This window comes from Zophobas morio, unplaced genomic scaffold (assembly GCF_036711695.1).
Source record: "Zophobas morio isolate AGI-343-1 ecotype UQ-CSIRO unplaced genomic scaffold, CSIRO_AGI_Zmor_V1 ptg000398l, whole genome shotgun sequence".
NCBI classification, from domain to species: Eukaryota; Metazoa; Arthropoda; class Insecta; order Coleoptera; family Tenebrionidae; genus Zophobas; species Zophobas morio.
Genome location: NW_026972502.1, coordinates 101,791 through 129,727, shown reverse-complemented (window position 1 = coordinate 129,727; position 27,937 = coordinate 101,791). Strand labels below are relative to the sequence as shown.

Here is a 27,937-nt window from a genome sequence, read left to right as displayed (position 1 = left end):
AAATATTGTAACTGTCACTACTTTTTAGTGTCATAATATCTACTTAGAATTTAAGACGAGTTTTTTAAATACAAAATATATTTTTTGAACAACTTGTTTTTGTAAAAGTACTTAAACAGTTGTTAACTTATACACAGGTATTCTATAAATATTCAATAATTAACTGACACCAATGCGTTAAAACACTATGGTCAAGGGTTCAAGTTGGGGAGGTCTTAAAGAACAAACCTTGCCGCGTCCGTCATGACGTAGTAGCTTGTACTGCCAATACCATTCGGCGAACGTGCCTAAGTAGCACTACAGGTCGTCAGGTAAAATTGTCTGGTTTGGCGTGTCGCGCATATATGCACTGCTCTCACGTGAAGTAAAGATGCCGTCCTTGAGGTAGCATTTGGATAAGTTGGGTTCGAAAGAGAGAGTACTGCGCACAATTCAACTTGTAAAGCAAAGCCTTGTTCGAAACTTAGCCAAACGTTTTCTTAATATTCAAATGAACGACCAATGTTACCTTCTTGAAGTTAAAGGCACGGGTCATCCATTCTGTTAGACTAGGAGCTGTTGATCGATAAATGCCTTTGCCGAAATCCAAAGTTTAACACTGGAAGGGCATGGCTTGCAACAACAAAGACTTCCAATAGGTACAATATGGCAACTTCAACTACTTTAACTAAAAGCTAATAGACCAGTATATGCTTGGCGTAGGCTGTGGTGACATTGTGTTCAGTAGCATCACAACAGTCTCACCGTTCATTACAACGCGAAGGAGCTTAGGGTCACCTTCGAGTTGAAAGGGCAACCAAGATGGTAAATCACCTTCAATGGCCTTTTCTTTGGCACCATGTTTGTAATACCCCCTCCGTTTTGGTAGGTCTTTAATATTTTTCTCATGTAGACGGTGGTGGTTAACTCATGCTAACCCCTGGTATCAACGAGGGACTTCAACTTAGGAAGAAATCCTCTGCAATCTTTTTAAAGAGGCCGCTGGCACCAACTGATCAGCGAGGATTCAGCAAAAAGTGTGCATTGTCTACGTTATCTTTTATCACAAAACTGAACTGCGTAAGTAATTTGTGGTGGCTTTAATTCATCGAGGAGGCAGTTAGAGCGGAACTTAACTCCACCCTTCTTCGTGGCGTTGTGGTACGCCATGATAGCGGCGACCTTGCGATCATTAACAGCAATGTCAAGTAGGATGCGCTCCTTTGAAAGCGCCTAAGTTAAAAGAGGCGTCTCGAGGAGCTCAGAGGACTTAGATTAATTCGTAAGGCCCTGGTGAAATTCCTCTATGTCTCCTCTAGAACCACCACAAGATGGGAAAGGGCAGACATGAGGCTAAGGCCTCCTAAAGTCACTTGCAACCCAGCTTCTGCTATAAATAGCGTGCACACTTTTGTAGCTGGTGGTTCATGAACCCTACTGCACCTCTGTTCCTCTGTTTTGACAAAGGATGGCGCTACAAGATAGACAAATGTAGCTGCCTCTAACATAGATACCAAACTTTTAATTGTTGACCTTCACAGCCTCTACTTTATACGCAACTAGTTACGATGAAGGTAACATGCGTTCTGTATCTGTGTGAGCTCCTCTCTCATAGAGTTCTTATAATGTAGTGTACTCAATGTGCTGCTGAGCAGAACGAAACTATGTCTTAGAAATTAGTGAATTGAGATATACTTTAACCTTCTATGAATTTCTTAGTCCATTAGTAGGTTTCGAATTAAATTAATATATCGAACAGAAGATACCAGACTTCATAATGCTAAGAGAAGTGCGAACAAAATAATAAAATGTAAATCACTATGATGCAACATTTCGTCTTAACATTCTATTTTTGCATACTTTAATTAACCGAATACTGTTCGATTACGGCAAATTCGTCGAGCTGGCACACTCATTTGTTTGAGTTCAGTAACTGAGAGCTAATCCAGGAGCGTCCGCTTTAACACATCCAATTATGCGCAAGTATTACAATTTTTTTTTACCCGACTTAACTCTTTTTAATACGCTCTAACTTTTTCAAGGTAAGAAATTTTGGTTATACTCGTCAGTAATCTTTTATCAGCACTTTAAACATGAAGAATAACTGCAGCTGCGACCAGGCCAATTTCACATCTGGACTCAGGGGTGGAAGGAATTGATTTTACATTACAAGGGAAAAACGGTCTAATTTTTTAAAAATCGCTCTCTCAAAACTGAACCTATGAACGAAGTGTGACTGTAAAATATCTAATTTTAGGTCAGAGTAAAGAGTAGAGGCTCCTTTAAGGAGTTAATATTAGGACAATTTGTACTTATAGTTTCATGCAATGTACACTTGTAATTACTTGCGTAACGATCATCATGATGTGCTTGGCTATATTATAACCAATAGTCTCTGTAAGAAACTTTTTTCAAATAGAAGGTACAAATTCAAGACTTGATCACTCGGATAAGAGTTTTACGCACTGTGACGTAAAAGTCTCAAAATATGACTGTATATTTACAATTGCTGTTGTTTAATAAAATAATCTCAAACAGACTACTTGTTTCCGTTTAAATAGTTTTTAAAAAATTATTTGTGATTTACTACATTCATGTCGAATAACACAAAAATTTAGAGCCTTTCTTTTTATAACGCGTTTCTTAAAGAGTACGTCATTCTTTGTAACAGCATGTTAGGGGGAAGAAACACTTTTTCGACAAAGAGCACAAAAGTCGCCACCTAAGGAGCAGTGGTCCTTCAAAGCTTAAATGATGCGTTTTTTACAATTATACTATTGCAGTCGATTTACGGCTGCTAATTTAATCATTAACATTTCTTCTTTTTTTTTTTTTTTAAGGTAAGACTTTATCACATCAGGTTTTGTAGCTTTCTTTTAGATAAAAATATTTAACAAGCTCTCTTAATTTAATATTAAATTTCAGCAGGAAATTAGGTTAGGTGTTGTTAAGAGCTATATTATACACACTGATGGATACCAGAAAATTTTCACCACGAGGCCAAACATGGGTTTGCGTTATTTAACCCTACAGCAGTTGCAGGGGATCTCAAAGACCTGGAAATTATATGGTTTTCTAATTTTTCAAATTAGATAGAAGTTAAAGTTTAGTATGACCTGTATCTTAATATATCTCAATAAACAAAAAGTATTCAAAAATTTACGGTATTATTTATTTAATATAAAAGTAAAAAGTTTAAAACTCAAAGGGGCTGAGAGACCTAATGCGGAAACAGTCTAAATAAGAGGTGCGACTACTTTAGGGTAAATTGCATATATACTTAAAGTCCGTACTATTGCGGAGAAAGCTTGTATGAACTTTGCAAGTAAAAGTAATAGATCTTTATTCAATTTATTAAAGGTACACCACCACGTTAGGTTCAATGTGCGTTACATTTTTAAGAAAAACTTTTGCAAAAGTATATATGAGAATAGAACATGTGCTTTGTCACATCAGCCCTTGAAAATATTTGCTTCTAAGTGCAGGCTTATTATTCTCTTCTAACATTAAAATTGGGCAATATGCGCCAAATTAAACTTACTGTAAAAGTATGCTAATGCCACTATGAAAGTAGACTCCTTGCACCAAGGTATTTCTCTTCTAGAAAAAAAAACTCCATAAAATACAATATTTACTAGGAAAACTGAATCTTTCATGGTTAATCATAAATATTAATCACATTAGTGTAAGTTTAGTGAGCGCTAAATACAGCTGCCAATAAATCATTATGTTTACAAGAGTAAAAAAGATTATATAATGAAGCTATTTTTTTAATCTATGTGAGTTTAATTTTTAAATTACTAGTAAACAATAGGATACTTTTGGCTAGTGTCTTCGATAGGCCGCCCTCGGGATAAGTACTTAAAACACCTCTTGAAATGATGGTTTTTAGCAATTTTCCACCGCTATGCTTCGGAGAACGGGAGACCGAGCTCGACGTATCTCCGCTACCTCTCCATCCTGCGAGACAGTTATTAAACTTTTCTTAGAGATGGGGTACAGCTTAAGCTCTAAGCGGGCCCATAAAAGTATGCCAGTAATAAGAGAATAGATAAGTTGGGATTCTTACCCTTTGCTCCTCTTTTGTGCTCTCTTTTTCATGTTCTCCGGGTAAACCATATTTCTTGATAAGCTTAGCTGTTAAACTAGAGACCTCCGGGCCAGCAACATAAATATTAATACACCTGGCTTAAGGACACTCCGAAAAGGAAATCCGCGTGCACGAGTAAATTGAAAACATATTATACCATAACGTGTAGGATGCCCTGCAAAGAGAAGTTACAACAATACAAATATATCTACCAAGAACAACGCGGTTATAGTTAAGCAGATACACGAGCAAAATAATGTTTTTCTTTATTGACAAATGATACAACATTCTTAGTACGTCCTACACCATTACGACAGTCATACAATTTGCCTTAAGTTACGCTGCTAAAATAATGCTAAAGGATATTATAATTACTAACAATATTATTACAAAAAGAAAATTTACTTTAAATGCCACTTGATTAAAGACAAATTAAGGTATTTTTTGCTACCAGTAACTCCATTTTTGAACAGTCTTTAAAAAATTAATTTTCCACTAACAAACTTTCACGTTCTAAAGAATAATTACTAAACTATTTCCGAATAACATTATGAAAAAGGGCGCTATCATGACTACAGTTAATTGAGGTGAACGTAAGAGATAGACCTTCTGTAAGAGCAAACTATATATAAGGAAAACTGTTTAACTATAAAATAAATTGATAATTATGTATTAATTTGATGTTTAATAATACTTTAAAAGCTAGCCGTGCATTTAACGTAAATTATTACGACCTCTAGAGAAATAAGAATAACGTTTCCTCCCTCCCCCTCAGATCTCAGTAGACCTACAATCAAGTGAACGAAAGGGATATTTTAAAAGCAAGCAGGCTTTAACTTTCCCGACTACATTCATGTCATCTTAGTATGTTTAAAAGTGTTGTGCTATAAAACTCAAATACTCTTTTAAAGTCTTATCAAATGGACCGCTACGGCTGCTTTTTTTAGAGTATTAACAATTTTTACACTAGCAAGCACAGCTGGGTTTATCTGACAGAAACATCTTTTTAGTTATATAGTAATCATAGTTTATAAAAAAAGGAGCCTAATCTTACAGTTGATGTTGCATGTCACACTTATTAGCAACACATTTAATAGAATAATTCCCGAACAAATCGAAATCAGACCCTGTTTTCCTTAAGGAAAAACAAACTTCAGGTTATTTGATAATTAAGAAAAAAGCTGTTCGATTTATTTTGCGCTGGCACTTGAGACCTGCACTGTTAGTAAATTGGTTTTTTAATGGAAACGTGTATTTATAGTCTTTATTTAGGCGAAAAAATTCTTCTATTTAAATTGGTACTTATAAACGAGCAGACTTAATGATTATTGGGGGGATAAAATTTACGTCTTTCTACATTGTATAAGACTATTACTAGTTAGCACAGCTATATGCAATCAGGTCATGTAAAAAAAGGTCTTAATTTTGTTCTAACTGTATGTCTATAAACCTGTAATATAAAATCCATAGTTTATTTTGGAGTTCGATAGTGTTTAATACGTCTAGTGGACATTCTATATAAAAAAATTCATGTCACTACACTGATGACCATAGTATCAGTTGTGAATATAGCCACTTATTCTTGTCGCACGCAAAGACTACTCCCTTAAGGTGAGGAAAATAGGTCAAACCCATATGGAGACGGTCCATTAAATTGGTCTTTATATTTGAAATGCTAAAACATAATCTTTTAATGGACAGTATTAGCTTAGTTACTGTCAATTTTCCTTGTGTACTATTCTTTGCTTTATTTATACACACTTTTTGTTACCTTTCCATATTAATAAAGTATATATATATTTATTACACTAAGATTAAATTCACCAAGAGAGGCGTTACTATATTCAAGTAAAAAAAATAGTTTTGACCATAAAAAGCTGGGCTTAGTTGTCATAAAATACGGAATTAATGAATTCTAAAGAAACTCTTTTACGTAACTTATTAAAGCACATTAAAAAGGTAAAAACAATTTTTTCAGGTAACTGGAAGGGTTATCATATATTCAGCGGGTATGATTTTGTCATTTTTTATAATAATTTTTATAACTAATTTTAAACTTGGATATTCGTTATCTACACCGTGCGAACAATCTGAAACAAAAACCCACTGACTAAAGTAATACCTTATGCTTGAAGCATTACCTTGTAATAGGTGAAAGGACAATTGATTATGTAATTTTCATTTTAACTATAGTATTAGCCAATAAGTTATTTAAGTAGCAGTTATTAAAACGAAATTGATAGCGTAATAGATAAAAATTATAAATTCAAATAATTTTATGCCTTTCGACTAAGATTATAGCAATAACATATAGGCAAATGCTATTATACTGAGGGGGGCATTGTAAGCATGGGTCATTTCTCAAAGGATGTTTAGGTGCGCTTAAAGTTCACCGTTACCAATAATTTTATTTAATATCTATTTTAACGTAAGAAGAACACTCTAAGATGGTTTATATAAATGGGGCGGGCACACTTCGGGCCGTTAAGGAAGGCTACTAGTGTCAGCCAATAGTGAACTCATAAGAAGGCTATAAGCTAACACCATTAAAATTCCTTTTGATTTGTTTATTTTCTCGTGGCAAGTATTATATAACAAAAACTATTCGCCGTTATTACGAGGCATGTCCATTTTTCTTTTCTTCTCGTAGCTTCCCTCGTGCGCCCCCTTTGGCGGTCTCCATGAAGAGAAGATCGCAATTACTGGGTACTCATACATAGAAAGAGTACAAGTTTCAAACCATGGGTATGTATCTACACCACCGATAATATAGGATCCTTCGCAAACCTGCGTTTGAAAAAAGTAGCTACCAGGTCTGCAAGGAGAAGCTCCAGGTTTAGAGGGCTTTTACGGATCCATAACGTGGGAAGAACTAGAAGCCAAAAACTTGAGGAACACTTATCTTATAGAAGTTTAGTAAAGTCGCAGTCGAGATCATTGAAAACTAGTCAAGATAAAAAGAAGTCAAGTGGTTAAGTGCTTATTCTATGTGTTCTTTAATCGTGATATATGCTCTCTTTGCAGACACCCAGAAGGATTCTTCGAAACCCGTTTTCTCTAATGGACAAAGGAAGATTAACCTTGAGCAGGAGACTCTTATGGAGGTTCCCAGCCTTTCTCCGCCCGTTATTCAAAAAGTTTATTTTGTGTCAAAAGTTATAAACCAAGGTCTGTTGAAAATTAATTATCATAATATAGTGTTTTAAGTGTCGGCGGTTGCTGAAGGGTGAATTTGTTACGTGTGCCACAAAATTAAATAAACAAGGATTAAGATGCAATAACACTGCCCATGTAGCCTGTATTAGTTTAGAAAGCTCATCATGTCTCGAAAGAGGTAGTCATTCTTTTAGTAGATCTTGGATGGTCTCTCACTTTAGTTACAAACTCACTATAAAGATTTAAAGAACTGGCGCTGTTCTGAATGTTATTCGCATTGTACTTTTTGTAAAGAATTGTTATTGATTGAAGATCAAGGCGTTGTTAAGTGTGAAGGATGCTGGCTATATTTTCATCTCAACTGTGTCTCTGCATACATTAAGTTACTGTAAGCTATAAAATTTTTTGTTTTACTTTTTATATTTTGCTAGTTATTTTTAGTACTTATTTCATTTTTATATTTTAACTAATAATAAATTTTTTGGTTTTAGAGATGAAACTTCTCCTTACGATTCCAGCAAGTTTTCCGTGAAGCACGATTCTTGGTATTGTTATCTTTGTACTGTCTTCAACGGTCAAATAATTGAATCAATTCTAACTCATAAGCCTTCAGGTTTATTTTTTTATATAAGGAGACTCATTATTTTTTTATTATACCAATTTTTTCTGTTAGAGCCTGAAATATTAAATAAGACTAGAAGTTCAAGTGCGCCCATTTGCGATCCAACTTTGTCTGAAAATTTTTCTGAATTTGAAAAAAACGAAAATATTGATATAAGTTTGGTTTTATATGTCAAATTTTCCCAAATGTCGCATTTTCACGTATGCCCTATTATATTATTATTTATGCTTTTTTTTCTATCTGGCTTATTATTATCTTTGTTATAGGATAATTATTTAATGTAGTAATTTGATTATTTTCTCTATCGTTCAATTTATTATATCGTAATTTTACTCTTACACTGCAGTTTGTGATTATAAATTTGCTTGTACATAGGACGGTTGGGTTCCCGATTACTGGGTTGAGGCCTGCAACGTCTCTTTGTTTCGGCGGTACAAACGCGTAAGTTAGTCAGTACAGTTCTTTATAGTAATCTTCATTTTTCTAGAACTATAAAGAAGCGCGTTACTTTATAACAATATTTTATATAGAAGAAAAGATGTTTCTATAGCAAAATAACTACAGTAACAAGCTTTTATTGTGATATTATGGACATTTTTCTTACTGTTAAACTTGCGGTGGTGTTTGCATTTAATTCTCATTTAAAAAAGTGAGTGATTTTATTATTAGCTTTGTTAAATGTTGTTATTGGACAGTAGAAGTTGCTTGTAATGTTTATTGTTATATACTATTCTTCGCTTTCGTATTAATATAGAGCCTGCATTAAACTTTTCTGTATACATAATGTAACGTGTTCTGGTAATTTACTTTTTATATTTGAAAGTCTTCACTATAAACTTTGGACCAAAACTTTACCCCCCTTATTAATTTTCTTTGATCTTTGCCAAGATGGATAAGTTTAAGTATTCTGTATTCAGATCTTTAAATTCGCAAAATTTTTTACCAAACATATATTTTTAGTCTGTTGAAGCTTTCGTAAACGTAGCGAGGCTTCGTACGTAGCGTAACAATATTTATTTTAGAGAATTGAGACGATTAATGGTCCCTCTGTTCGAAGTGTAGTTCACCAGGACTGGAAAACAATGCAGAGAGTTATTGCTGAAAAGAAAGAACGTCGCTACTTATGTTGTTGTTGCCAAATCACCCTTCGTTTACTCGTTGCTTCTAGCGGCCCCCTTTGGACCCAGTAAGAAAGTCAGAAAACTTTATTATGTCAAGTGGACCAACATGGAATACGCTGAGAGCACGTGGGAGTATCTATCGTCGGGTGGCCGTGCTGGAAGCTTTTACAACGCCTACTTGAAGGACTCCGAAGTCGACTTTGCGGGAGTGGCCCGCCTTGAAGAGCAACTCGTTGTGCTTTACAAGGCTTTTTTGAGCCACATGGCGGTGCAGGACACCCCAGGTAGCCGCATGTAGTTACAAGCTCGGCAGTTCGGTACCCTTTTGTTTTTCAGCATGCAGAACACCCAAATTTAAAGAAATAAACGAGCAACCTGCCTTTCTAGCGGGAGGCCAGCTCCACTCTTACCAGCTCGACGGTCTGAACTGGCTACTGTACAACATGACTCACCGCATCAACTGCATACTGGCCGATGAAATGGGGCTGGGGTGCGTGACCTGAATATATATCGAAACTAAGTGGTATCTACAGTTGGTGTGTATCGCGCCAGGAAAACATTGCAGGCGGTTTCGTACATTTGCTGCCGCTACCAACTGGAAGATTTTGGTGTTGGCCTTTCCTTCCGTCAAAATCCTTGCCTCGTGGTGGCCCCCTTATCTACGTGTCACAACTGGCTTGCTGAATTCTCTAAATGGTTTGCTTTGCTTGTGCTCCTTTCTTCACAGATAGCCAATTAATTTAACTACAGGGCCCCGCAGCTAAACGTTGTATTTTACTCTGGTGATGCCGCTTCTCGTGAAATTATTGAAAATCACGAACTGTTTCTCCCTTTTTCGCGCGGGTACACCAATGTTCAAGTATTTCTTTAATGTTTCTCATTTGTTATAATTCATAGGCTTCCCAGAATACACGTATTAGTAACGACCTACGAGAACTGTCTTTCGAATCCCCCCTTTCTGAGACGCATCAAGTGGATGGCTATCATCGTAGATGAAGTACGCGTTTTACTATTGTTATTCTAATAAATCTTAGATAGTTCATAATCACTACAGGGGCAGCGATTGAAGAATAATGAGTCCAAGTTATTTTACACGCTCAGCCAAATTGACGACGCCCATCGCATACTTCTGACAGGGACTCCTCTACAAAACGATATTTATGAACTCCACAATTTGCTATTGTTCCTGGATCCCGCTAAATTTGGTTCCATGTTTTTACTGACTTCACTGTCATTGGCTTAATACCATTATTGCAAAGATTCCGACAACTACCGCGAGAAATTTTCCTCTGAAAACTGGACTGACATCAAGAATATTGAAGACCTTCACCGGCGCATCCGTCCACACTTGCTGAGAAGGGTGAAAAGCGACGTGTTAAGTGATCTTCCCCCTAAAAAAGAAGGTTCCTATGAGGCCTCGTGTTGAAACTTTTTGCCATTGTTTTTCGTAGTGATTGTTCCGACTTGCAAACTTCGCTGCAGAGGCACTTAAGCCGGGAAATCATCAAAGGTGCGGTGCTTCTGAGAATTGTCATTGCATTATATTTACACATGCTTCCACGTTCCAGGAGATCTTAAAATCCTTCAGAAGGGGAAGCGCACGAGTAATGTTCTGAGAAACACTCTTATCCAACTTCGAAAGTGCATCAACCATCCGTATCTTTTCCCCAACATCGAACCAGAAGACGAGTAACTTCCTTATGTGTCGTACATCTCATTGTCATGTGAAACTTAACGTGCTCAGTTCAAGTTCGGACACCGTTTATGAGAGGCTGGTTAATGCCTCGGGGAAAACTATTATTCTTGATTCGCTAATTCCGAGACTGCTAAAGGAAGGCCATAGGTTCTTACGGGTGTCATGATGAGTGGCTTGGGGTTACACCATTCTATTGGTGGTAGGGTGCTTCTTTTCTGCACCTTCAAGATTATGCTGGACATTCTTGAAGACTACTTTGATTATCGCGGCTGGAAGTACCTTCGATTCGACGGGACCACAAGCCAGCGAGATCGCACATGGATGATCGATCAGTTTAACCAACCAGGGTCGGAGGAAGTGTGTTACTTCACTGCACTTCTATTCCCCTTCATGATTTGCTTATTCATACGCCAGTCTATTTTTATGATGACTATCCGGGCGGGCGGGCTGGGCATTAACCTCCAAACAGCCGACACTGTGATTTTGTACGATAGCGACTTCAACCCGCAAATGGACATTCAGGCGATATCGAGGTGCCACCGCATTGGCCAGAAGCGCCCTGTCATGGTGTACCACTTCGTTACTGTGCGTGCTTGCAGTTTGTCTTTTAAGCCTGTTTGTGCTAACACGGCTGTTAAGGTGAAGTCCATAGAAGAGGGTATTTGGGCTCGAGCAAAAAGAAAACGGCTCCTGGAAAAAATATTTATCGATAAGGTTGATGAGAAAATAGAGACGGCGGATATCGAGCAACTTCTGAGGTCTCTGGTTTATTACCACGTGGGCGTTTTTCTTCCTAGGCTCATGTGCATTGCAGTGTCGCTTCGAAGCTTTTATTTGAGGATCCCGATCTTAACGATAGTCAAAGCAAAGTTGTAAAGTACGATGACCAGTTTATAGAGAGGTTTTACTTTGTTGGTTTTTCACTTTTCTCCTGGACTGTGCATTTTTTCAAAGATTATTGGATCGCACTATCACAGCCGGAGAGGAAGAAGAGATGTTGGGCAGCACTAACTCGTTATTTTCGTTCAATACTGCACGTGTTTGGGACGACGAATCGATGTAAGCTCGCTTTTAATTTGCTTCTATAATAAGTGGGAGACCCGGCCGACCAAAGGCTGCTAAGGAGAAGGGTTACCAGTTATTGTGTCTCTCGTGGTGGGCGTGTTTAACTACAGCAGATCAGCAAACCTTATTAATGATTCTCTTTTATTGTGTTTGTAGCACTGAAGAAGCTAAAGAGTTTTGGGACGAATTGATCCAAAAAGAAGTTTCCAAGACAGTTTGCGAGGACGTGCTTCTCGGGAGAGGCGCTAGAAGGTGTCGCTATTCTTAAAAACACTACTTTATAATGCAATAGTTTTTGTTTTGTTGGATTCGTTAATAAACTTTTATAGGAAAAATACTGTGGACTATTCGAACTTCGAGGACGACGCGCCTGGCCCTTCTAAAAAGTCCAAGTCTATTATGCGGTGACTTTTATTATTTTACTTGGCTATCACTTTATGTATTGGTTGGTCCAAGCTCACGTGTCGCCCCGATGGGCGTGTTGCAGATGGCAGGGGGGGCTCACACTTATTATTGCCATGCTTTTATATAATTCACTCTTTACAAAAATATTTCAATGTTTTTTTTAACAAATCATTATTATATAGCGACGAAAAAGAATATCGTCCCACCAGCGCCACTGAAACAGAAGAAAGCGAAGAGGAGGTTCTTTTTCTATTCTATTGTTTACCCCCAGTGCTGAGTACTGAAAAGTCTGTAACATTTATAATAAAGAATATTAATTATTCGAGTGGTACTTACTAACTTACAGGTTAGCGCTGCCGTTCCGACCCTTTCGCTGGCCAATAGCAAGAAAGTAGAAGCGTACATGCAAGATATGGTTGTTAGTGCCTCTTTTAACTTAATTGGTCTTCTTATGCCTACAAATTAGGCTAAACCCCCTTATTTGGTCAAAAACGAACCCTCCATAAGCGCGCCTGGTCAACCACTTCCGTCTCCTGTCCTCTTACTGTGTTTTTTAATGCTACTGGAGTCGTTGAAGTATGTTTTTCCAGGCTAAATTACTACCGCGGCCTCCAATCAACAAGGAGGGCGTCGCTAAAATTCCTTTGCCACGTATCTATTATTTTCAACATTACTGTACTTTATGTCACGTGTCCATCCGTGCCACGAGGTGCGCCCAAGCCTGTACTCCCGAGTGTTTCTCCTGGTCTTTTGAGTGGCGTGACCATTAAAGTAGTGTACTTATAATGAATATAACCCAATCAAAGAACGGCACTTAACTCTGACAGTCTCCTGTTTTCAAGTTCGCCATCCCCCCGGACATTCGTATTTCCCGCGCAGAGCCACTTTCGGCTCAGAAGGCCAAATACAGGTTTAGAGTAGTAATCATGACCTTCTTATTCTTACGCTGTTGTTTATTAGGAAGTTTATTCAATGGCTTCCGCCAGCACTTTGTGCCTTTATAAATAGTTTGAAGTGGCCGTGCTACATCGATTGCAGAGTATTCTTTTATTATTATTATTATCGTTGTTATTATTATTATTTATCAGGATATATTGGTGGGTGTCGAGGCGCTGAGGCAAATCTTGGGGCAAATAAGCTACAGAGTTGTTTATCTTAAAAAGAATTTGGATGAAGTACTTATTATAACCAATCTCTCCATATTCGAAGTCTACTATCAGCAAATTTTCCTTTCTACACACAGGTCAACACGGAAAAGAAGCAAAAGAATGAAGAACTTGCCCTCTTGGACCAATCGCTTATCGCCGTATGTCCCAGTTTACGGTCTTCTAGCCATTCCTATAGCGTTTGTTATGGGAGATAGAAAAACAAGGAAGTTGAGGAGGCGCAGAACAACTTTCGGCTGTACGAGAGCTACATGAGCGAGAACGATGCTAAGCTGAAGTTGAACGAGATCAACCTCATGAACATCGACTCCAGAGAGCTCGATTTGAAAATACAAAACTTTAAAAACGAACTCGCAAAACTCAATAACAAGCTTCGTATACTGCATGTTGGCCGCATGTGTTGATGATGGCCTTCATTATGATAATGCTATAATTGTGAAAGGACATTCAATTGGACGAACTTAAGCTGCAGACGATGGTCCAAAGCTGCCGGGCGCGAGTCCATCGCATCTGCCAAGCTTTGCCCATTTCTCCCTTAAAACTGGCTCCGTTCCTTTCGGAGTTACTATCAGACGTACTTTTACTGCTATAGTGCTTTTTACTATCAAATAAACTAATAACTAATGACTGCCTCGGGTTAGCTTCCGCAAGATTATCGACGGGTGCCTTGGATTTATGCATACTATCCGCCCCCTCCGCCCACGTCGCTTCCGGAAAGACCTCTTGAATTGAAGTCTCAAAGTACAGAGTGAACTTCTATAACTCTTGTGTCCTGTGCACATGAAAAACTTTCCCAGCGATACTCCACATAACAAAGTTAATGCTTTGCTTTGTAAAATATATATAAATCCGCCAGCTTCAAACTAGCTTAGCAGGTAACATTAATAAAGTTCTATCACAAGATCTCAGCACACTTGGCTTGCTTTTGGCCAATAAGTAGTGGCAGTGATCGGTCATTCACCAGTTTGTTTGGTTTAAGTATGAGACATGCGAAATACGGTGCCCTACTCCTTGAAGGCCGACAGTTCCTTGAATTAGACGAATTGTTCCAACCACCTGCAGAAAGCAACATGCGCTTCTGTTTCCTTATAGCTTTACCGTTCCACGCATATATAAACAGTCTGGGGCGGCTGGTAGAAGTAGTGTTATAAATTACCAAGATGAAAAAAAGATGTCCACTCGATATAATATAAGACAGTTAATAAATAATTACGATTACGTTTGAAACTGATAAAAGGAGAGAAATCAGGCTAAAGCATAAATGGTGGGACCCTCAAAATTATGAAGTGTAGAAACCACTAAGCAAAACGCCATTGCCAGAGAGCGCGGTGGTTAGCACGAAGTATAATGGTTATAACTACTTTCTTCTAAGTTCCTGTACAAAAAAAGGTTTGTCCCAAAACGCCTTTAAAGCTTAACAAAAGGCTCCGCTATACTTTAACAATTATAGTTATCAAGCGCACATGTGAGGAGCCGGAATTATATAAAAGCTTTGCATTGTATATCCTGATAATGTAAGTTCTTTAAATAATAAAATAGCCGGGCCCAGAATTTTCTAAACAAAGTATGTAGCACGCTTTCTTCCGCGTTTTAGTCATCACAGTTACAATAGATTTACACTAGTCACTACGTTAGTGCAGAGGTTTTTAATGAGCCTCGCCAAGTTTTGATCATCGCATTCAACATCCTTTTTATATATGAAAGTTACTATGTAAAGTGTATGGCTCGGAGTTATCTACATACCAAAGTTTCAAGGAATACTACTGCTTTTGCAGTTCCTGTGTCCACATGTATGACGTCCGCGGCAGTACCTTCTTTCTTTCCCACTGAGACACACTCGTACTGACTTTCGAGAAGCAGCAAGAGAGACCGCCGCAGTCTTTCTTTATCCCGGCGGGCATCGTCACTCTCAACTACGCACGTGCTGTGAAGAAGAGGGGCCTGTGTTTTGGAGGGAACAGCACGATGTGTATGGCTGCAACTGCTACCAATCACTAAAAATTTCGATGAAGTGCAGATGTAGTGGTTAAGCGAAAATATTAGCTCTGTACTTTTAGCTGTGGAAGGATTTAACTCAATCTGTATTATGGAAGCAACGACGGCGTCCGCTATCATATCGTTAACGGTATTCGCCTAGAATACCAGCAATAAAATAGTGAAGGCAGGGACGATTAGAAAACTACAGGCCACTCCAGTGCTAACATAGACTCGCTCTCTTTTATAATGGTGACTGCGTCAAAGACCTGCAAAGTGTCCGCATAACGAACAAGCATATATACCGCATGCAACGCGAGCAGACCTGTATAGACTCTCTTGCGTCGTCGCTCACAATATTAAACTTTAAGTCAGTGAACATTGCGGCGAGGTAGATCTTTAGCACAGAAAAGGGAAAGTGGTATTCGACAACTTGCCGTTGCGTGATGGTCGTCACAGGAAGCCCTGCACGGGTAATAATAGCATTGTAATTGGTTACAATAAAGGAGGCCATGCAGAGGGGGGGGGAGACCAGCATACTCCGCCAAGTCTTCAGAGTCGAGTAGTAGATAATTAAACTTCTTTTTTACCAAAATTCCGCTAACATCTGAAAATATAAACCAGCAAATGTTATATATAAGGAAATAATAGTGACCGTAACGGGGAAAAAAGTTAAAAAAAACAAATTTCAAGCCAAAATACGAATAAGTTCCTTATTATATAAGTAGAGTTGCAAAAGCAGCTGCTATTGTGAGTACGAATAATACAGATTATTACTGGTATCATTGCTCGGTTCGAACTGAGCAAGCGTCCCCAGAACCTTCAGTAGTAAAAGAGTTTTATTTGTAGTAGCAGGAACCACAAGGAATACGACCTTCACTTTCTTTTCGCCTCTGAAATATAACTCGACGGCTTCTGTGTTTCTTGGCGTGTAAATGGTGGTTGAAACGTCTTCGCCTGGCACGTACTTTTAAGCAAGACGAAATACCCCCAGCGAAAAGTACATACGGTCGCCATAGGTCTTTTCTAAAGCCGCGCGGAGTTTAGCCATCATGCTCGCTTCCCCGTGCACAAGAACCTTTGACACGAAACATACACATGCGCAACGAAGCATAGCAGGGAGCGGGTACGATGTGAGGCGGGAGCAGGGCCTCGATGAATGTGCTGGTTTGCACGTAGTCTGCATGTGCAGAAAACGAGATTTCCGTTATACTCATCTTCAACGGCTTCTTCATTCCTTCCTCAAAAGTTGTTATTTCGGTGACATTACCGACTTGGATAAGTTTCTTGGATAAAAGTTTTGAGAAGCGAATTGTGCGATCGAGAATAACATCATACTTTGGCCAGTGTCCCTTCCACGCAGTAGCCGCAGATAACACAGCCGTTCTTCGGGTTCGAACACCAACGATCAAACAACTTGCGCGATGTACCGCTCTATTCGGTAATAATAGTAACGATGGTGCTATAGTGGATCAGTAGACGGTGACCTGAAGCATGCCAGGGCTGGCAAAGAAGACCGCGGGACCGCTATCGTTGAAATGCTGGAGACTTTTCAAACTTTTGATATGTTTGAAATAAAACGGGTTTTCTTCAGAAACGGAAAATTGCTCTTGAATTCTGCAAGACTAATGAGAAGTGGTGCTCCCATACAAACGCATTATTCTGCGCACCTTCTGTTCATCATGTGAATGTAAGTTTGGTACACGCTCATGCACTGATTGGCTAGAGAAGACGCGTAATAGATCGGGATGGATTGGAGGCGGGGATTCACCTCCCAGTACTCGTCAATTATCAGAAGAAGCTCCTGTGCCCGGCCGAGCGCAAGAACAGGAATCAGGCAGCGCCCGCCACGAGACACTGTTCAGAACCAATTACGCAAGATACTTCCAAAGACATAAAATTAATGACGTATAGCTGATATATATTAAGCTCAAAAAACAATACAATATACATAATATAAAGCGAATAAAATGCAGTGAGAAAGCTTTAATACTCCTCGTCGTTAACGTACCAAGCATGCAATTAATTAATCCCAAATCGCGCAAAGTTTATATTATTTTTGTTTAGTGGTAGATGTTTACTTTATAAAGTACTAAAAAAGCTACAAAGAGAGCTTCAAAGTAAAACAGTAACTATAACAGAACGTAGTGACTCTACCGATTTCATCGACAGTGGAAGTAAAACGATGCTCTCGCTCTTCCGAGGGCTCGTGCACCTTTTAGAATAATAATAATGAAAGTATAAAGTAGATGAAATGAAGGCTTTTAAGATTCGTAACAAACAAAGTTAAGAGAAGAGTAGTAACGCACTTCTGTGCCGTAAGTGGATTCGATGATGAGTACGTCCGGCCTGCAGGGCGGGATTTCAGCAGCCATGAGGTGCCTGTCATCCTCCCGACTGTAGTCTCCAGTATAAAGGATCTTCATAGAAAGTAATAATAATAAGAAACTTGGCTCGTTATAATATATAACTTCTTTAAAACTAAGGGTATATAATAATTATTATCATAAGGATGGATCACATGCACACCCGCACTCCAGCGATTTCAATTTCTAACAAGGCAGCTCCTAAAACATGTCCAGCCTACATATAAAGAATTATAAATGTTTTTATATAAAAAATCAAATGAAATAAAAGGCGTATTTTATATAAAACTAAGTGGTTTTCTATTTAAGTAAACCTTAAAATCGTTATACTTTTTATTTACTAAAAGTTCCAGGAATTAATTAATGTGCAGAGTATAAATAGCTTAAGTAAAATTATATATTTGAAAAATATCTAATAAAACGATAGTAAAAGCTTTAAAATTAACATAATTTCACAGTAACATGAATGAAACAGAATTTCGTGAAAAATTAATTGTTGATGAGATTAATATAATTAACATTAAAAGGAATAAACTTGATTCCGTTGACTTCAATTTGTTGGTGAAAATTCATTGTTTCAATTCTTTCCATGCAATTGTCCAAGTCATGTTCATCAAAAAGCATATCTTCCGTAGAAATTTTACTTAGTTTTACAAAATCACCTAAAAGATAAAGTTTTTTTACTGAGAAATAAAAAAATAGTAAAGTAGAAATAAAAAATCCAAACCAAAAATTTAAACCAACGAAGATTATTAGTAACAACATTTTATTTTTAACGGAATACAGTCAGTATACACTGCCAGTTCCATTAAAAAGTTCAGGAGCTAACACGCAGCACTACCGGTTAGATTTAGAGATTCACTAACACAATTATTAATAATCTTTGCAAAGATACCAACAACTTAAAATAATCGAACAGCGTATGAAAAAGTTAAAATATATTCAGTCAAGCAGCAAATAAAAAGCCTCTTCTTTGAAATGCACTCTAAGTTACATAAATATAAATATAAATATGTTTATAGTATTAACTTAAAGTACTTATACAGTGTGGTAAAAACAATTTAGAAACGTTGTAGTAAAGTTGTACCACAAATGTCACTAGAATAAAAAAAAGTGCACCACAAAAATAGCAAAAAGACGAAGTGATATTAAGAGTAAATACTCAGAAGGGACTTAAAAATTGCTTTAGTAGGGTGCGTCATAAACACTCTTCCTTTGAAATTTGTCTAAAAAGAGGGAGTCAACTTTAATTAAAAAAATATATAAACTAAACACCCCTTTTCCATAAAATAAGGGAGAGAAGCTATATGGTCCAGATGAAAGCTTATAAAATAAAATTAAGTGTTAATAAGATAATAAAATTTCAGTAAGTAAAAAAATCTTGTAACAAACTAATAAACTTGCACAAGCTTTATGCTTTGTTAAAATATTGAAAGTTAAGTGTAAGTTATATATATATTATCAAATCAGTGTTACTGGCTGATCAAAAGAAGATCAATTTCAGCGGGATCACAAGCATCAAAGAACGGTAGAGCGGCAAAACCAGTTAAACCAGGGTGGATTCCACAGTCTAACTATTAAAAATGGTAATAACTGCTAAGAGATTTATGATAAAATTAAATCCAAAAAAAAATAAGCCATACAAAAATAAGTCTATAAACAAATAATCAAAAAACCATGATGGTCTTTTTTTTATAAGATAAAATATGGCACGACCGGCCAACTTCTTGTCCGGCACCAAGCGGCTTTATTATCATAAGATCATCAGTATTAGAGGGGGTATAATCTCTATTTACAGTAGCTTGTCTTCTTTTTGTAGTCATAACTGTATAGAAATATAAGACTTAAAAAAAGCAAGCAATTGGTAGTTATATACTTTTTATTACTATTATCATCAGCGACAAGATTAGTTAGTAATGCAACTTCCCAAATAGACTTTATAGTTTGTTAAGCAGTTAGAGTGGTTCAAATCCTGTTTGAGAACGTAATACCTACTTATAACTTTAATAAAGTACAATACAATTCTAGTTTTTAAAAGTTATACCTTTTTTCAAAACCGAAGTAAGTTGGAGTTCTTAGCCATAGCAAAAGGGGCACACGACCTCACCCTCTGACGCCCGTCGCACTGGACTAAACGGCCTCATCTTTAAATGTGGTAACCAAGTTTTAAAGAAGTTACTGATGTAATTATGTAAATAAGGGGATCTTTGCTGAGCTGTCGGTACTTTAAAGCTTTTTTATAAATGTGCTTGCCTATAAATAACAGATTTTAGGATAACCTTATAATTTTTATTAAGCCCTATAATTACAAATGTGTTTCCTACCTGACTTTACTCTTTTATGAAATACTTTAATAGACTGCGAGTTGTATATATTGTCTGCATCGTGACGAAACTGAATGGAAAAAAAATGTAAAAAAAATACAAAGTTAGAATTTTTCTCACACCAATTTTTTTTTTAGATGACACTGTATATGGCCTCCCTACACTACACAAATCATTCAAGATCTTAGCGCCATCTTACCGACAAGCCAAATAATACCTACTCCTCCACTATATATGTATAAATAACAATAGTGGTAATGATTAGTATTCTTTTTGATGAATACTATAACTTTACTAAATCATGAATAAACTGTTATTAAAATATGCTTACATTATTTGATAACTATAAAAGCATTATGTCACCGTTGGTGATTCTAACGACGATTTTGTTTACCATGTTCGAAACTGTTAAAGGATTAGAATCTGTTTGATTGATTTCTAAGTTAAAGAGGTGCCGCTACATTCGACTCTTATTTTAAATTGAGAACGATTTTCAGAGCAAAATAAATGAGCTACAGGAGTTATTGCTACGCGAAAGAATTATTGTGTGCGCGCCATTAACGAATCGCGCCTCTCTCCGTTGTCGCACTTAAACTGCGTAAATACGTATCGCTAAGACCGGATCGATCCACAGGGCGGCTTGGCTATCTTGGAAAAACGAAGCATTCAATGTCATTTAATATATTTACCAGCTCTGAAGAGTATCGAAACGATGGCAGTGCCTCTATGCTTGGCAGACCAGAGACCCGGTTCTGTGATCGCTGCCTACAAGTTCCCTTGAAAGCTTCTACCGCTCTCCAATCTGGACGCCTTCATTGCAGTTGACTCACCAGCCGTTCTGTGTAGAAAACTTGACTGCAAGCAATATATATGAAACACTCCGGTCAATAATCCGAATGACAAATCTTTAAGAGCTATACTGATGAGCGAAGGCTGTGCTCCTCGGGTCTACTTCGCCCAATGCACATGGCAACGACAGGCTTAATGGATGCACTGGATATTGCCGTACCAAGAGATATACATCTTTAGACGGAGGTCGAAGCGCTCCGTTAACCGTCGTTTGGCCACCTTCTGGTTTGTCTTGAACTAGGGAGCTCATCTCGAAACCTTTCTTCAGCTCTCTCCCGCCATGCTGGATGATGCTGTTTGCTTGCTTGCATGCGCACTGACCAAGGCTCACACCGCCGCCACATTAACAAGTGAAGTGGAGTACCGCCCCGATCGTTTGTCAGACGAACCGAAGACACTTGTCATCCAACGTCGACGGCTTATTCCTGTGACCATGCTGTCCCAAAGCGCCGAAGACAAACTAGCGCTTAACAGGTGTATTCGAAAGAAGTTGGAGGCAAGGTTGAGCCATATATCGGGGCCAGGCAACAGCGGCCGCCTCCTCCTTTTACAATTTGTAAATTGGGCCCGAATTTGCGGACATGTGTACCACTACCACCACTTCGCGTTGGAATTATTGTGGCTGAGAGTGATAAAGACAAAGCTACACTTATGGTTATCATTTCGCTACCCAGAACGGTAATTCCTTATACGAATTTCCTCTGACTGAGTCTAACGTGACACTAAAGCTACTTAATGCAGACGAAATTTAAGCGATTGGGAAGGCGCTACCCAAAAATAAGGACTCTGGCCCCGATAACACTACTAACAAGGTGTTGAAGAAAGGCTGTTAGCAGCTATGCCTTATCTTCGCTTCCTAGCAAATTTAGGAGTGACCAAAGAGGCCTATGGAAGGCGGTAACTGTTGTGAGACTGTCTAAGACACCGAACTCGGGCTCGCGGCGCCTTGGTGGCGGCAAGGAAACTTAACGACTTAAAAGCTTTTCGCCTAACAGAGTGAGCTACTCGCGCTTTTAACTTAAAAAAGGTAACAGGTGCTGTCTTCCTTGACGTTTAGAAAGCATTTGAACAAGTTGGCATGGTGTCTGCGGAAGCTAATCAACTCTCATGATCTTAACGAGGTTTTGAAGTCATATTTAAACAATTGTGTCTTCAGCGTGCGCGAGGTACACAGTCGCCATTGCGATTACTAATAGCAGGAACCCCTCAAAATCTGTTCTCTCGCCCTAACTGTTCGCATTCTACATACGCGTGCCCTATATACACCGACGATACAACCATATACTCGTCGTCGAAGTCACCCACCTTGTTGTGCCCAGCATCTGCAGGGCTATCTTGACGCGTACGCCGACTGTTGTCGTATATGTAAGGTCGCTATTAATACTAAGTTAAAGCCTTTTTAATAAGGTGGAAACGCGCCCCCGGCTGTGCTTCCAAGTGAGAGACCTTGGAGTCATCATTTGATAACAAATTTTCGTGAAGGCCCCACGGGTTCTACGTAATGGGGAAGCGCTTTGCCCTTTACTATGCAGCGAGAGCAAGCTCACACTGCGCAAATAACGGCGATTGTCTTGCATCTAGCCAATAACTGATACTCGCTTCTGCGGCATAGACCTTCGATTCATCGCCAATAGCTTCTGCACTTTAAGTTCAGAGAGAATAAGTGAGTTAGATAAGGTGAGTATCAATTATTTTGCCTTTACAATAATGGAATGACGCAAATTGCGATGGAGCGATTCTACCGTTTGGGTATGTTAATGCCCTATTTAAATATCAGATAGAATAAATATTAAAACCGCTGGGCTTAAAGACACCTACATTTTTGTCGAAGTTTATTTGACCGATCTGACATATACATTTGATGTATAGGTATCCAACTTAACGGTGCGAAAAATTAGATTGCTGCGAAACCACAGCTATAGCCGGACCACAATTTTTTAAAGTAATGCGTCGCTTTTTACAAAAGGATAGATAGATGCGCTAGTCGTGGGTCACGCGGTGGTTGGAAGCTAAATGGGGGTTTAAATCGAATGTGAAGGATGTTAGATATTAAGAGGTCGAGGTTGAATACGTAGGTAACATAGGCTGAAAAAGAGAGTCACCTTACGTTAGAGGGAGTCGGACCCAAGACTTATTGAGATTCATTGCTCTTATTATTTGAGCTACGAAGACAACTCACGATACCGGTTAAATGGCTTTGCTTATATAACCTGTAAAGGACACACTTTAAGATAAAGTTTAACTCGTACTTGCAAACACTTCTACCTTTATAAAAGCTCGAAGTAATCGACGCTGATAAATCGATCGACACCAGGATTCGTTAAATAAAAAAAACCGGAGATATTACATCTTCCCTTCACTACAAAAGAGTTAAGCAGAAAAGGAAAAGTATGTCTTTAGACCGTGCCATGCAACTTGTATATAAATAACCTTGTATTTTGGAATTTCACGATTTCTTATGCTTTAAATCCCCTTAATTAATTTGTTTTTTGCTAAAGTAGTGTATAGGTTACATATTTCAAATGTAATAGATAATTTTTGGAAAAGAAAATCTATGGTTCATTTTATATCTCGTAACAAAAAGCTTCTAATTACGCCTTGGACTCTATAGACTAAAGTGACTGTCCTCTATGCGCTAAACGTGCGTTTCTTAAGCTAATCCTTCTGTATAATAATTCAACTCGGCACTAGTCAAAACTACTGACTCTCCACCTTTCCCGCAAAAAGAAATACAAAAAGAAAGGACCTTCGGTTACCATATTTTTTTTTTGGCTTGTCAAATATTTTTACTGGCATATTCACAACCTAGGCATTTTATAATAAAAATTCTTGGCCAAACTTGGTTTTTTGTTTAAAATGAAAAGGATAACAGTTGTCGCATGACTTCAGGTAATGTGGGGTCTTACTGATTTTTTACGCTTATTTTTGGAACCGTGTCGGTACAGAAAACTTTTCAGAGTAATGTACAACTCCGAGTACAGAACTGAATCTACGGAAGGTACCACAAAAATTAAATTTCGGCGGTGGATTTTTTTCCTTTTAAAAAAGAAGTTATTCCAGTCCGCCACACTAGAACATTTAAGGCAACAAGTTCAACAAGGCTCAGGAAGAGGTTGATCCAACTAAATAGTAGTACTAAGGAATATCAAAATGCCAGTAAACCTAGTATCTCTGCCTATACTATTGTATATGAGGTTTAAAATTTTAAGGCTTTAGTGTTGATATCAGGAGTCCTTAAAACAAAGAGATAAACAAAAAATGGGAATATTACTTCAACCAAAAAAAGGGGTATATTACACTAAATTAAATAAGGCTAGTGGTCTAAGCTACAAATTATTTTTTGTATTCGCTCATCTGTATACGATAACATAATCAGTAAGCAAGCAGTAAGCTATGCTCATGGTAGCTTATAGTACGATTAAAAGCTCCCTTAAGAACATACCACAAGTTAAGTTGATAGCTAAAAGCCTGGTCAAGCGGGATAGAGAGGCTAGTGCCTCCAAGAAGTTCAATTAAGGAGCATATGGCGGTGGTTCGCTTACATATTACTTTTTCGCTTCTCCCCATTTCGAAACAATCTCTACACATTCCTCAGGAAAACCTAACCTCTCTTGGTGTGGGAAGTAAAGAATAAGCAGTTAGAGGTCTTTTAAATGCCGACTATGTTGGTACTTTAGGTTAAATATCACGGAAACTTTATCTCATATAAAGCGGATATAATCCTCTTAATTGGTATCAATTCTAAATTAAAAAAAAAAAAGATAAACTTAAGGGAACGGTGTCAAAAACTTAACCCTTAAAGGTTTTATAATATAGTTTACGTACATCAAAACTTTACTTCGACAATACATTTTAGAAGCTTAATTAATAATAAAGTATCCCCTATTGTAAATCAAAATTATATACTTGGCTAGGGTAAAATTTTAATAGAGAATTATTGAAAAAATTTACCCACACACTGCGCATCCTCCTGTAATCAACACATAAAAAGATACAATAGCACCCAAATACTTCTTTCAGAGTGGGCAAATGCGTGCACTCAAGTGAATGGTATGCATTTATAAAATTAAGATGTTCAATTTCTTATTCTACTTATCTAACCGGTAAGATTCTTTGACACTCCTACTGGTGACAAACTACTACCTTTTTAAAGTCTAACGTTCTCTAGGAAATAGCAAATAATAGAAAACAAACTAAATTTCCTTTATTTATTATTTTTCATACGGTGTTTACTGCCAGGCGATAGGTGACGTAAGATCCCGCAGTTTCACTTTTTCTGTGAATCTTGACGACCTAAAAAAGGTTTGAGTAACTCTCTTCTATTTAACTGCTTTTATATGAAATAACGATCTTTATAAAGTTAATTATAACTAATTTTTTGTTCTCTCGAATTATCTTTCATAAATAACTTGGAAGAGACTCAGCTATAAAAAATGGAGAATTCTACTTTTAAAACGCATTATAAAAACTCTATATCCGAATTAGATTGAGTAAAAAAAAATTACTAAAGCAAATAAAATTACATTTTTACCTATGTTATAGATAAAAATTTAGTAAATGAGTCTCGCTTATTATATATAATACTTTTATTATCAAAGATTAATAAATTACCATTAATAATAAGAAAGTGAACCACTATTAGTATAAAGTATACCTGCCCCTTAGTAACTCCGAGGTACTTAGCCATCGGGTCAGATGTGAGGATGCGTGGTAACTGACTTTCTTTAAGTTTACTTATAAAGAAGTTAAGTTTTTAATAGTAAATTAATTGTTAAAAAAACTTTTATAACGGAATTAAGTAACGTAATATTTATTTATACCAGAATATCTATACTACATAAAAACTATACTAATACTTTTTTGACATACAAAAAAATAAAAATTTATGTTACTGTCTCTTTAGCAAATCGAGTTTCTCCTGACTCGTGAGTACTGAATGTTTGTAAGCTCGTCGATGGCGCGTGATATTTACCACAAGTTCATCTAGTAAAAACACTTCAAATATTAAATTCAATTCTTTTCCTTTCTCAATAGCCTGTAGATTAAATATGTAAATAGTATAAGTTATAAAATATATACCATGATAATACAAAGAAAGATTAGGGTACTGACTTTAAGCGAGTTTATTATAAAACTCATTATAGAAAACATATATTATATAAACACTGAGTAGTATAAGTTTTATTTTTTCTTATTTTTTTTACATATTTTTTAGAAAAATAGTAGCAAGGCTATTATAATTTTAATTATTTTAATAAAAATAGTAACCATATTTCTGAAACCAAAAACAAAAAGATAATTGTAATATTGAATATATACATATATATGTACAGACTTCCGTATTGTATAACTAAAACTTTACTTAAAAAAATTATATATATGGCTTAAACCTTTAAAAATGTTAACAACGAGTAAGCAATAAGTGCTACGTTGTAAGAAGTACTCCAAATACAAATAGACTTTAGTAATAAAAATTTATTTGGCCACTGAAGTTCCCACTTACCGCGAACCAAGTAATTAACCGGCAAATGGCCACGGCTTAAAGTATTGAAACAAAATTAATAGTAAAAACAAAGATAAATGCTCTATAAATTTTTTAAATAAAAGCACCATTGATAATCATATTATATAATCGTATTTATTAACTTGCTTAGCACCGGGAGAAATTCCATTTTCGACAACAATAATGGACCGTTTAACATTCTCATTTGTCAGAGTAAAAATTAGTTTTCTTATAGCTTCTACGCCCACCTTTTTCTCTGGATCTTTTAAAGATAAAATTAATAAGATTAATTTTATAAATATCCATAGTTTAACTTAGCTAATTACCCGAATAAGGAAAAACGCACTGAATAGAATCCTCTTCGTTGTCCTTACGACGAGCAAAGATGGTTAAATCAGACAAACTGAAAAGTAATCATCTTATAAATTTAATTAACAATATTGTAAAAATTTTAATTGGCTGTGCTATACACACAATTATTCTAGTAAATATAACATAAAGATCCTTCAATAGTGGTTCGAAATTATATATGACGAGTAATAAAAGTTAAAAAAATATTAATTTTACCATTAAACCAAGACAAACAAAAGTTATAGTAAAAAGTAACAGAAGAAATGAAGGCACTTTCATTATCAAGATCTTAACAGATTATACAGGTAATCAACAAGTAATCACAGGGTCGCAATGTAAGCTTAAAAATGTCGAATTTTTAAAGTCTAAAACTTTAGTAACTCTAGTGAATTATATCGTATAACAAAATGTATCGGTAAATTTTTCAGGTAATATAAGAACTTGACCTCTAACGTTGAAAGGTTAAAGTAACAAGAATAAAAAACTTTTTTAATAGTTAACCTAAATTATATTTTCCGTTTTGTATTAATTTATGGTACCAAAATAAACTTATACCTCGGATAACTTGAAAATCTATTTATAAAATCTTCGGCAGTAAAAGTCAAATCAAATTCTGAAATCTGAAAGCCCCTATCATATAACAACTCCATTAAAGTTTTTCTAACTTTGTATAACCTATAACTTCTAATATCCATAGAAATTTCCATTTTTACATAATTAGAAATTTAAAAAAAAACAAAATTTTTATTAAATATAAGAGACAACTTCTTTAACTAAATCAATTGAATTACATATCACACATTCAGCATGTGACTGATGTTAAGTGTAAATAGCTATATTAATTGGGTTATGGTCGTTGGTTTTTTAATTTCTTTATAAGATACTGAGTAAACAATTTAATTTACAACTACTTTCCAAGTTACCTTAGAGTTTATTCCATCTAACCTTTTCATAATCAATTAATAACGTAAGCTAATAACAGTTAATTCGCCTTCTTCCTTTTTTAGGGGCTTCCTTCCGACATGAGGTTAAATTTAAAACGTATTGTATACAGACTGGCGCAAGAGGAGGTAGAAACTCTATTGCCAACAAAAAATTCAATATGTTAACCTGTTCGTTTATTCCCGTTTACTAGTTTTTTCTTATGCAATTTTAAGAAACTAACTCAACTATGACCCAATTAAAAATTTTTTATTAATTTTTTAAACGGAAATATTATATTTATATGATTTTACTCTTTACAACGCACAGTTACCAAGAAAGCAAAACC

At 36.6% G+C, this 27,937-nt stretch overlaps 4 protein-coding genes and 2 long non-coding RNA genes across 6 annotated transcripts; 3 read left to right on the top strand and 3 right to left on the bottom strand.

Moving 5' to 3' along the window:
• The first annotated feature begins 6,727 nt into the window (after positions 1-6,727).
• On the top strand, positions 6,728-11,095 carry LOC135120586 (uncharacterized). The gene is made up of 21 exons (XM_064044918.1): positions 6,728-6,775; positions 6,843-7,040; positions 7,094-7,206; positions 7,268-7,403; positions 7,466-7,613; positions 7,717-7,838; positions 7,899-8,047; positions 8,223-8,288; positions 8,870-8,960; positions 9,016-9,252; positions 9,305-9,458; positions 9,521-9,664; positions 9,719-9,811; positions 9,866-9,965; positions 10,023-10,173; positions 10,228-10,371; positions 10,420-10,478; positions 10,537-10,657; positions 10,713-10,811; positions 10,868-11,021; positions 11,079-11,095. Exons 1-17 carry the CDS (start codon positions 6,751-6,753, stop codon positions 10,458-10,460), a joined length of 2,112 nt encoding a protein of 703 aa, XP_063900988.1. The 5' UTR covers positions 6,728-6,750; the 3' UTR covers positions 10,461-10,478; positions 10,537-10,657; positions 10,713-10,811; positions 10,868-11,021; positions 11,079-11,095.
• Positions 10,669-14,193, top strand: LOC135120565 (uncharacterized). The gene is made up of 19 exons (XM_064044889.1): positions 10,669-10,811; positions 10,868-11,249; positions 11,304-11,422; positions 11,479-11,565; positions 11,619-11,723; positions 11,886-11,981; positions 12,059-12,133; positions 12,317-12,374; positions 12,481-12,549; positions 12,601-12,669; positions 12,725-12,785; positions 12,844-12,905; positions 12,962-13,044; positions 13,095-13,173; positions 13,223-13,309; positions 13,378-13,440; positions 13,498-13,686; positions 13,743-13,874; positions 13,942-14,193. Exons 1-19 carry the CDS (start codon positions 10,669-10,671, stop codon positions 14,050-14,052), a joined length of 2,070 nt encoding a protein of 689 aa, XP_063900959.1. The 3' UTR covers positions 14,053-14,193.
• Positions 14,194-14,873: 680 nt separating this feature from the next.
• Positions 14,874-19,742, bottom strand: LOC135120577 (cleavage and polyadenylation specificity factor subunit 3-like). Its single transcript, XM_064044901.1, has 23 exons — positions 19,685-19,742; positions 19,527-19,631; positions 19,317-19,465; positions 19,117-19,214; positions 18,920-18,963; positions 18,803-18,868; positions 18,160-18,302; positions 17,804-17,857; positions 17,584-17,694; positions 17,432-17,489; positions 16,945-17,131; positions 16,762-16,891; positions 16,613-16,708; positions 16,405-16,560; positions 16,283-16,352; positions 16,149-16,231; positions 16,052-16,094; positions 15,807-15,881; positions 15,600-15,739; positions 15,484-15,543; positions 15,352-15,433; positions 15,044-15,294; positions 14,874-14,987 (listed from the first exon to the last, which is right to left on the bottom strand). The coding sequence occupies exons 3-23, from the start codon at positions 19,461-19,463 to the stop codon at positions 14,904-14,906; spliced, it is 2,178 nt and encodes a 725-aa protein (XP_063900971.1). The 5' UTR covers positions 19,464-19,465; positions 19,527-19,631; positions 19,685-19,742; the 3' UTR covers positions 14,874-14,903.
• Positions 19,743-19,830: 88 nt separating this feature from the next.
• Positions 19,831-20,161, top strand: LOC135120557 (uncharacterized). Its single transcript, XR_010278653.1, has 3 exons — positions 19,831-19,861; positions 19,998-20,051; positions 20,102-20,161. It is a non-coding gene; the product is annotated as an uncharacterized LOC135120557 (long non-coding RNA).
• Positions 20,162-22,268: 2,107 nt separating this feature from the next.
• Positions 22,269-22,718, bottom strand: LOC135120558 (uncharacterized). Its single transcript, XR_010278654.1, has 3 exons — positions 22,632-22,718; positions 22,517-22,575; positions 22,269-22,455 (listed from the first exon to the last, which is right to left on the bottom strand). It is a non-coding gene; the product is annotated as an uncharacterized LOC135120558 (long non-coding RNA).
• Positions 22,719-24,498: 1,780 nt separating this feature from the next.
• On the bottom strand, positions 24,499-27,374 carry LOC135120564 (DNA-directed RNA polymerases I, II, and III subunit rpabc1-like). Its single transcript, XM_064044888.1, has 9 exons — positions 27,223-27,374; positions 26,643-26,719; positions 26,460-26,578; positions 25,706-25,848; positions 25,468-25,546; positions 25,038-25,106; positions 24,957-24,977; positions 24,765-24,783; positions 24,499-24,554 (listed from the first exon to the last, which is right to left on the bottom strand). Exons 1-9 carry the CDS (start codon positions 27,372-27,374, stop codon positions 24,499-24,501), a joined length of 735 nt encoding a protein of 244 aa, XP_063900958.1.
• Between the last annotated feature and the right edge of the window lie 563 nt (positions 27,375-27,937).

Coding starts and splice junctions, on each gene's coding strand:
- LOC135120586 (XM_064044918.1), top strand. CDS start 6,751: ATGAAGAGAAGATCGCAATTACTGG. Junction 9,253..9,304: donor GGCGGTGCAGGACACCCCAG/GTAGCCGCATGT, acceptor TTTGTTTTTCAG/CATGCAGAACACCCAAATTT. Junction 9,459..9,520: donor GCCGATGAAATGGGGCTGGG/GTGCGTGACCTG, acceptor GTATCGCGCCAG/GAAAACATTGCAGGCGGTTT.
- LOC135120565 (XM_064044889.1), top strand. CDS start 10,669: ATGTGTCGTACATCTCATTGTCATGTGAAACTTAACGTGCTCAGTTCA. Junction 12,134..12,316: donor AAGTCCAAGTCTATTATGCG/GTGACTTTTATT, acceptor ATTATTATATAG/CGACGAAAAAGAATATCGTC. Junction 13,310..13,377: donor TTAAAAAGAATTTGGATGAA/GTACTTATTATA, acceptor TTCTACACACAG/GTCAACACGGAAAAGAAGCA.
- LOC135120577 (XM_064044901.1), bottom strand. CDS start 19,463: ATGACTACAAAAAGAAGACAAGCTACTGTAAATAGAGATTATACCCCC. Junction 19,215..19,316: donor ATAAAAAAAAGACCATCATG/GTTTTTTGATTA, acceptor CATTTTTAATAG/TTAGACTGTGGAATCCACCC. Junction 17,132..17,431: donor TTCCACTGTCGATGAAATCG/GTAGAGTCACTA, acceptor GGTTCTGAACAG/TGTCTCGTGGCGGGCGCTGC.
- LOC135120564 (XM_064044888.1), bottom strand. CDS start 27,374: ATGGAAATTTCTATGGATATTAGAAGTTATAGGTTATACAAAGTTAGA. Junction 26,720..27,222: donor AGATTTTCAAGTTATCCGAG/GTATAAGTTTAT, acceptor ATTACTTTTCAG/TTTGTCTGATTTAACCATCT. Junction 25,849..26,459: donor TTTCTCCCGGTGCTAAGCAA/GTTAATAAATAC, acceptor TTTAATCTACAG/GCTATTGAGAAAGGAAAAGA.